The following is a 9434-nucleotide window of genomic DNA, read 5'->3' on the forward strand; positions in this document are numbered from 1 at the left end:
GTATTTTGTAACTCTATGTCCATCTTCTACAGATATTTGTATAGACTAAGGTGCTATCTTGTCACATCATGATCTCACAATGACCAGCAATCTAGAACTTACGATTGTCACCCTGACTAGCAGTCTTTATTGACTAGAACCAGACTGCATTAAAATATGACTAACAGCTTTCAAAGGCTATATCTTGACTACATTAAATATGACTAGCACCTTACACTGGCCAGAACATGACACTGGGTTTTCCACAAAGGGCACCCTTCAGGAAATGCAAGTGTATAGTGTTGTGAAAGGAGTGTAACTAAACACATGGTTACACTCTATGCGGTTTATGGTCAGGTTTAATCTTGTTTACTTATTGCACTGTTGTTTATTTTTTTAATATGACCCTTTTTCTTTAATTACGAAAATTTTTGTCTGGCACGTGTGTGAGGCATGTTTTAGGAGGGGGATAATAAAGAACAACCAATCTTTGAACACAGAGACCTCTCCCGTTTTTTGAAGACGCTTTACACCATAATTTACTGCAGTCAGAACATCATGTTCTAGCCCCAAGAATAGCCTGAAATGTGTTATCAGCAAAGAGATCGAGAAAGAGAGAAAAAGTGATTTTGATATTGTTCGAGGGTAGGGCCTATTTACATGTGCAGTCATTGGAGTCGATGTGATTGTGATAAATCAATTCAAACTATTGGATATTACTGCTTTAAATGACAGCACATAGTTTTCTTTCCGATCAAGGAAGTGCTTCTCAAGTTGATCAAACCATGCCAAGCACTGTATTCAACATAATTAGCAAAAAAAAAAAAAAAAAAAAGAAAAAAACTAATGAAGCAGACGTCTTTATTGAACGTCCCTATACTATGGCATTGTGGTGACATAAGATAGTTAATCTGGTGCTCCTACTAAGTGCCAACCCATCCGCCCCCTTCACACGCACACTCAGTAAATATAACTTTGATCCAGTTAACGAGTTTATTTAATTACTATAGACTATTTACTTTTGGGTTGTCCGTCTTGCGAGGTAACTACCAGTATATACGGTAATTCAGTAAAACAGATGATCGACTGGTGCATGTACATTTTGATTGTCTGTCCAGTCTGTTTGGATGTCGTCTGCTTGAACGAACGAATGATTCTGTGTTGACAATCTATTGTTCGTCACATGCTTTCCAGGATCCAGTGGCATGGTACACATGGGTGCCCTCTCATCTTTGAAACGTCAGCGTGAACCCCGCTTGGGTAACCTTAGAAACGACGGCTTGAAGTCGGCGGTTTCTGTCGGAATTGATAAAGAGGGAAAAATCGTAAATGTAATAAGGAAAGAACCAATATTTTAAATTCATCCCGTATGAGCTCTTCGTTAAATGAAAACAAACTGCCGAAAACACGGGTATGAGAAGGGGGGGGTCTGACAGCAAAAGTTTTACTGTATTTGAACAGGAAAAATTAACTAGTTTATCTTCACATGTCGGCTGTGGTTATAAGGTTTACACGTCACGAATTATGTTGCGTTCGCATACCCGGGCAAACAGCACAACTTACCCAATCAGTGTTATAGTGACGACGTCGACGAGTTAATTGGAGCTTTCAGATCTTTATTCACCGACTAATGTTTCACACAGATTCAATTTATGTGTGCATGAGAGGAGTCTCTGAGGCTAGTTTGCTGTCAACAATTTCGTAATTTCTTCAATATTACAGCAGAAATAGTTGTTAGTTGAAAATGTCATTTTATTGACATTTGTACTTTGATTAATACACAAAGTACGAATTCAAAATGTGGCTTTGACATCTTTTTCAAACATGAAAACAATTTCCACAGTTATTGGCTCGCAAAGAAATTAAACTTCCACTCATTAACTCCCAGGCTTTTACTATTTTCAAAGGGAATTACCTAAATACTACGGTGAAAATTATAGGAAAAAATCTTCAATTTTTATCTTAAGGGGTGGGGGGGAGGTAAAAACTTTTCCTTTTTTCTTGTCAGAGGTTGTACAGTTTACATGTTCAAAGCTTTACAATTTTCATGGTAAATTTTCTCATAGTTTTTAAATGAAAACATAAGTATGCAATTATCAATAAACTTTAAAAAAGTGTTGAGTGTTATGTTTGTAGATCCCCAAATATTAAAATCTCACGCGTGTGAAACTTTTAAAGGTTTAATTGAAATAAAATCAAAATAGACAGACCTTCACTTGCAACTGGCCCATTTTTTGCCTAAAATAAGATCACGCAATTCCTTTACCCATACTATTACACTTTACGCACAGCAAAGCATTACGCGCGTGGGTTTAGAAAAGTTGACTAGTGAATGCGTGCAATAGCAAGATAAAAGACGTTTGTGTCAGATAAGACGCACTTGACCGCAGAACCAGGCTTTAGGGATGTTTATTTGTTTTTGATCACGTGCTTTTTTAGTGGTCAGTTTTTTGTATAAAGGTTTATAGATTCGTTCTAAGATTCAATGTACGTGACAGCCGGACTGGCAGTGGACACATATATCGTACGAATCTACCAGGGGACCTGCTCGCCTGAGTACTGAAACGGTAAGATTTTAAGTTAATTTTTGTATGTATATATTTTGTATGTATTTATGTATTAAGTCTGAGTTTTGTAAAAGTTTTCAAAAGCGTTGTTCTTGTTTTGGTGCCAATATAATATAGTCTTGAAACTTCATTTTTATTTTGTGAAATGTAGGCCCTAGGCAAAAGTTTTTTTTTTTTTTTTTTTTGTAAATAAAGTGGGTATTGGTATCTATACACATATTTAATAACTAAACTGCCATAGCACAAATATATTTCTTCTATTTTACCGGTTAGTTTTAGGGAGTGCAAACTGCATTTTGAAATACAAGAAATAAACGAATATTTGTGATCTGAACAAAGAAAACGTGAGATATAAGGGTTCGTTTATGTCAAAACGCAAAATCAACATAAAAGGAACGGAACAAAAATTATCTTTCTAACGTAAATTCGTTCGTTAATATTCTTCCTAAGGTAAATGAACAATTATACATGTATCAATCGTTTTCATTAACTATAATACAGGTACATCTCTACAGCTTTTTACCAAATACGCTTTTACCTTAATCAACTACTCAATGATATGATAAATTCTGTATTTCGATAGACATGGAAAAAAGCACTGAATAAACTTTATGAGCCTGATGCATGTTTTGGCTTGATTTGCAAATAAATGAACGCCAATGAGTAGCGAGTTTTTAGTTAAAAAAGATTGACATATTTGCTAATTTTTTCAGATAAATATGGTGTCTGCAAAACCAAGAATTTTTGCTGCTGCGCTGTGTGTTCTGATAGCAGTTCAAACCGCAGCCGGATCTGGTACTTAATCTGTAGTATAATTTAGTAGTAAACGATGATGCTTTAACAATGGAACGCTTTAGAGACCATTCACAGACCATATCGTACTAACTTTGGCTCGAACCATCTCCAAGGGGATTCTCGCTTAATTGCAATTAACTTTAGCGGCTTAGACGTCTGCCACGCCTACTGAAGCTGATTGGGGGTAATTAACTATCGTTTAGCAGCTTTAATAGGCGTCCAAGACATCTAAGCCACTTAAGCTGAAAGCAATTAATTATTTAGCGATTAACCCCGTGGAGATGGACCTTGCTCGATCGATCTAGGGATGGGAACCCAGTCTTTGCAATGAAACATTTGGATCTTCCCTTGGAAAAATAACGCCAACTCTCTCTCTCTCTCTCTCTCTCTCTCTCTCACACACACACACACACACACAATGAAATAAAGGATGAATTAATCTTTATCGACAATGTTGAGAGCGCGTCCGTAAATGTATCTCTATGTATTGTATGTGGAGGAAAGGTTGAGGCAGTTCTAAGCATGGCCATATTGAATGTTTCAGGCGTGCCAGACAACAAAGGGACCGAATTCGTCCTCGTTTTCATTCAGCAGCACAAAGCTCTGCTGACGAACGGGAGGAACTCGCTGTACGTCACCAGCGATGAAGCAACTAATGTGACGATCGAAATACCCAGCATTGGTAAACTTTCTATAAGTTTTATTTCTTTAATTTAAAAAATGTATACGTGCATGTTTAGAGGATTAGGCTGAAAAAAAAGAAAGAAAGCGCTTATTGTCACTTGAAAAATGGAAATCAGTTGATACAATAAATATCAGTAGGTACGATACAAACGAAGATGTTGACTAAAATTCGTCAATTAATGATTTTTATCTATTAATTTGCAATTTAAAGTGCACGCAACAAGACCTGGATTGAATGCAAAATAGACGCGTTATCTTTTTTACTTTCTAGGCTTTCATGAAAATTACGAGATTGAAAAAAGAGAATTAATTTCACTTGACTTCGACGGAAGCATCCGGTTCCATAACGGGACCGAGCTTGCACACAAGGGGATAAGCATCCGTTCTAGTAACGAAATCTCGGTTTACGGCCTGAACAGCATCAAGTACACAACGGACGGGTTCCTTGGTCTTCCCATGGACATACAAGCCTACGAATACGTGGTGCCTTGTTACACGCCGCAGGGTAACGCTCTGGTCGCAGTGGTGGCAAACGAAAATGATACCAACATCGCAATAAAAATCAAAACCCCAAATGGTACGGTGACGTTTAACAACAAAATGTATGGTGACGGTGACTGGTTAAACGTGACTCTTAATCGACTCGATGCGTTCCAGCTTGCTCACTTTGAAGACTTAACAGGGACGCGCATATACACCGATAAACCGTTATCTGTGTTCTCGGGAGGGGACTGCTCCTATATTCCACCTGGTATCAAATTCTGTGACCATCTCGTGGAACAAATCCCCCCTATTAACAGCTGGGGTCGGCAATTTGTCACCATTCCTTTGGAAACGCGTCTTTCTGGCGACATTTTTAGAGTGTTGGCCGCTCACGACGATACCATCGTTCATTTTGGCCCGAACTTGAACGAGACCCTTCAGGAGGGAGAATTCTTAGAGGTAGACGTACCTTCTACGGTCTATCGGTACGTAACATGTTCTAACCCATGCCTCCTTTTACAATATTCCAAAGGCGGCAACGTAGACAACAATACCGATTCCGATCCCTTTATGCAAATAATCCCTCCTATTGAACAGTACAGCGCCGAATATACTCTGTCAACCCCGGATGGGACGACGAGCACGAAGTTCCGAAGTTACATAGGTATAGTGATCGAAACAAAGTATAGAAATGGACTCCGTCTAGATGGTCGACCATTAACTTTTGGACCGGGAGGCACGTGGACTCAAGTTGCGGGGACCAATCACTCGGCAAAATCTGTGCGCATAAATCCTGGTACCCATACCATAGAGCATCAAGACCCCAGGGTCGTTTTCGCGGTGTATTTATACGGCTTTATGAAGGATGAATCTTATGGATACCCAGGCGGTCTTCGGTTGGCCAATATTGCTGACGAATGCATTCCGAAAATTGGTCTTCCGGCGGACGGGATGGACAATGACTGTGATTACAGAATTGACGAGGAACTTGCTAATGGACTCGATGATGATGGAGACGGTGTCATAGATGAAGATCTTGCCGCTGCACCACCACGTCTAATAATCCCAGGTGACTACAGTGATCAAGTTTGTATCATAAACACCACGCCAGAGGAGACCGGGAGAGCTCGAGGTACAGTTGCACATAAATGTCAGCAAAGAGGAGTGACGTCCATTACATACACCGACACAGGCCTTTCGTCAACCGCGTGCGCGAAACGTTTGGTGAGGAAGTGGGAGTTGCGCGACGGGTGTGGCCACATAGTGAACGGCAACCAAACCATAGAACAGCACATCAAGGAGCCGGTTATCCGATTTCCTCTCGACATAGACGTGTATATAAAATGTGACGAGTACCGTGCAGACTGGGAGAACAACGAAGTGCCCCAGGTGTTGGAGACATGCCCATATCACAACATCACCTTCCACAGAGATACGACAGCGGGTGTATGTGATGGTGAGAGAACAATGGTGCGACACGTTAACTGGACGGCTACTGATCAATGTGGGAAGCGACAACACCACCTCCAAACGATTAACATCAACCCTCAAGGTTAGTGTAACATCAACATTCGTTAATAAAACCTGTTCTTCTTCTTTGTAGAAAAATGTCAAATGTAGGCATCTAGTATGCATCATAAGATTATCCAGTATGAATTAGTAGTAAGAAATCTCGCCTTTTTTCAGTATGTTGTACACAGCTTTTAACGTTTTATGAAACCCGTTGGTGTCAAAATGTGGTGGTGCAATTTTCTTTGGTTTCTGCTCTCATGTGTTAGTTGAGCCAAGAGTGCGATTGTGTTTGGATGTGTTTTTTCAGCGTCAAACCAAATTATGGATGTGCAGTGTAATTCCGTACAATTGGAAGTGCAGGTGGACGTGGCGAAATTAAATGCACAGTATGAGAACATAGATATGACGAGTTTAAGACTGCTAGACAGGGGATGCACTCCTTTTCGAAGCGGATCAAAGCTGATCTTCAACATACCACTGGGCGCATGCGGGACACAAAGGAAGGTAGGCCTACTCCTAATCTTTTTAATGAAAAATCAGAAGAAAGAATGTGCGTCTGGGTGTGTGTGTGGAAAAGAGTGTTCATTTAACATATGCAATGTTGTTGTACATATCTGAGTTTTCTGGTGCCCAACTTCTTTTACATCTGTAGGTTTCTCAAAAGCTTTTTTTTGCCTTTTTTTAGGAAACGGACAATGCCATTATGTACAGTAATAGGATACAGTCAGTTAGTTCCTCTAGTGAAAGACACAGACCTCCTTCCAGCATAATTTCAAGAGGGCGGGCACTAATGCTGCCATTTGATTGCGTTTTGCACAAGCATGCAACAGTAGCCAGAGAATTTCAACGTAAAGGGCACAATGTGATAGGACGAGTACATGTTGTGCATGGCAATTTCACCATACACATGAACATGTTCAAGGACAAGAATTACAGGTGCAGCCAGTGATGGGTATATTGAGAAAGAAACAGAGAGAGAAAGAGAGAAACAAAAGTGACAGATTCTGCTGTCACAATTTCTTTTCAATATTAGATAATTATGTATAAAAGTTATACACATTACAACTTTCATTTGTCATTAAATTCATCATAAACCCAGACTACACAGTGCAGATCACTGAAAGTTATCAATATTCAAACTCTTTTCTTTATTTTCTTTTTAAGGATTCCAATTGTGCAATTTCCATATTTTGTTGCTTTTGGGGATACCGTGTTTTGGTCAGTTAAACTAGCGACGTCAGATCAAAATCTGAAGCTCATAGTCCAGATGTGTGAAGCCACTCCTTTTCCTTCGAGGACGTACCCTACCAAATATTTTTTGGTCAAGGACAGGTAAGCATTTTGTCATCAAAAGAAGCTCAAAAGTTAATTGATACACCTTGGCTAACAACCATAAAAATGGCTGTTTTGAAGTTTCTAGACAGAAGAGACTTTGACTTCAAATTCTGGTGTTTCAAAACTAATAGCCGTTAACAACATCATGTGTAAATATAAAATATAATTTCCAAGTAAGTAACTGAAAAGAAAGTGTCATATAATCAAATAGGCCTATTGTCATTTTCAGGTGTCCTACCGATCCAACACTCCACATTCAGTCTGCCAGCCCCAAGGAAGTTAAACTGGACTTTGAGGTTTTTGAATTCATTCGTAAGATTGGCCTTGTTTACGTGTACTGCGATGTCACAATTTGTACGTCCGAGGATACATCTCCACACTGCTCACAAGAATGTTCATCTACCAGTGGCGCACCACCAACAGAGGGCAGCAGTGGACATCAGCTAAAGCGACGTGAAGCAAACCATAAACACACTGCTCTCAATCACTATGATCTTTACACTGGACCACTTGTTTATCGGGAAAAAACTTCAAAGGGTAAGTTTTTTTGTGGAGACTGTGAGGCAATTTTGTAAACCATAATATATTATCATTTTGAATTGAATTGGGATTAATTAATATGTACAATACCAGTAATACGCGAGAACACTGTCCACATAATAGCTTCCCATTCCCATACCTAGATCGATCTAGCAGGATCTCCGAGGAGATTCTTGCTACATCGCATTGAGCTTAAGCAGCTGCGATGTCTGGTATTCCTACTGAAGCTGTTAGGGGGTAACTAAATATTGTTTAGCAGCTTCTGTAGGTGTGCAAGACATCTAAGCTGCTTAAGCTGAATGCAATTTAGCAAGAATCACCTCAGAGATGGGTCGATCCTGCTAGATTGATCTAGGTATGGGAAAGGGGTCTTAGTGTTTCTAACAAGTTAAGGCATAATAAGCAGTTAACGAGCTGTACAAAATCTCTAAATTCCATGCACATATAACTGCTATTGTGAGTGTGAGTGTGAATGCATGTAAGAGCACTGAAGGTTGATAACAGACAACTTTCAGGCTTCCATCGTACCAGTAATAAACTTCTCACTCTGTATAAACTACAATTCAGTTGCATTAATATTTTTCTAGTCGATCCGCAGTCAAGCTCAAAATTGACTGTTGCCGCATCTAAACCAGAGAATGGTCTGGAGATACCTTGGCCTGCAGTGATCCTGGTGGCTATTGCCCTGGTGGCTCTTTTGGTGGCAGTGGCACTGCTTCTCTTCGTCAGTAAGAAAAAATAGACCATGGATCATTTCCAGCAGAGATAGGGCAAGATACCAGTGAGCCACTCTCTTAGCAAGGTTAAATCTGAGGTACCTTTGTTAAAAACTTACACCAAAAGCGTGCATCAAAACAGGATTGTTTAGTCTACATTTGTAGCTTATATAGACTGTGTACTGTTCTAGGATTTTTTCAATAGACAAAGGTTAGACAATGTTACTCTATTGGGTATAGCTCATTTAATCTGCCATAAACCTTTTGTTTCTATTGGGAAGATCAAAGAGACTCACTGGACCAGTTTCCACAAAGTCGACATTTTCAAACCATGTAGTACTTAGGTATCTTTCTTGCTACAACCATGGACCACAGAAATTGGATTGCTCCATTACAAAGGTGTCATCTAAGCCATTTTTTTTGCCTCGGGCAGTTTTGTCAGAGCTTGGATAATTTTTGAAGGCCATTGTATTTTATGTTATTCCCAACACCTTTGCAGAGATGATTTTCACTCAATGAAGATTGCTGCAAACTAGTTTGTTGTAATCTTACATATTCAGCAAAAGAAATTAGTCTGTTGTGTTGGTATTCATACAGTTTCTCATCATTGCAAGCTCATAATTCTTTATCAGATTCATTTAGTGCACTGTGAAGTAACAAATACTTAGGTAGATTCATGTCGATTCATGTAGTTTATTACCCATTTTGTAGAATATTTCTTTTGTCTGTATATCTGTTGTGATTACACCAGTAAATCCCAATAATTCTCTATTTGTATTTCCATTAAGTTTACTTCATGCTTTGTTGCAGTATCATTTACTAA

The 9434-nt window shown here is 39.2% G+C and overlaps 1 protein-coding gene across 1 annotated transcript; it reads left to right on the top strand.

Moving 5' to 3' along the window:
* Nucleotides 1–2444: 2444 nt before the first annotated feature.
* LOC106158512 (uncharacterized) lies at nucleotides 2445–9195 on the top strand. The gene is made up of 9 exons (XM_087004529.1): nucleotides 2445–2546; nucleotides 3260–3341; nucleotides 3886–4023; nucleotides 4297–6060; nucleotides 6328–6524; nucleotides 6706–6956; nucleotides 7185–7352; nucleotides 7585–7892; nucleotides 8483–9195. The coding sequence occupies exons 2-9, from the start codon at nucleotides 3266–3268 to the stop codon at nucleotides 8635–8637; spliced, it is 3057 nt and encodes a 1018-aa protein (XP_086860655.1). The 5' UTR covers nucleotides 2445–2546; nucleotides 3260–3265; the 3' UTR covers nucleotides 8638–9195.
* Nucleotides 9196–9434: the final 239 nt, after the last annotated feature.

Source organism: Lingula anatina, chromosome 2 (genome assembly GCF_051362555.1).
Source record: "Lingula anatina isolate TDL-2025a chromosome 2, LinAna3.0, whole genome shotgun sequence".
Taxonomy (NCBI): Eukaryota; Metazoa; Brachiopoda; class Lingulata; order Lingulida; family Lingulidae; genus Lingula; species Lingula anatina.

Coding starts and splice junctions, on each gene's coding strand:
- LOC106158512 (XM_087004529.1), top strand. CDS start 3,266: ATGGTGTCTGCAAAACCAAGAATTTTTGCTGCTGCGCTGTGTGTTCTG. Junction 4,024..4,296: donor GATCGAAATACCCAGCATTG/GTAAACTTTCTA, acceptor TTTACTTTCTAG/GCTTTCATGAAAATTACGAG. Junction 7,353..7,584: donor TATTTTTTGGTCAAGGACAG/GTAAGCATTTTG, acceptor TGTCATTTTCAG/GTGTCCTACCGATCCAACAC.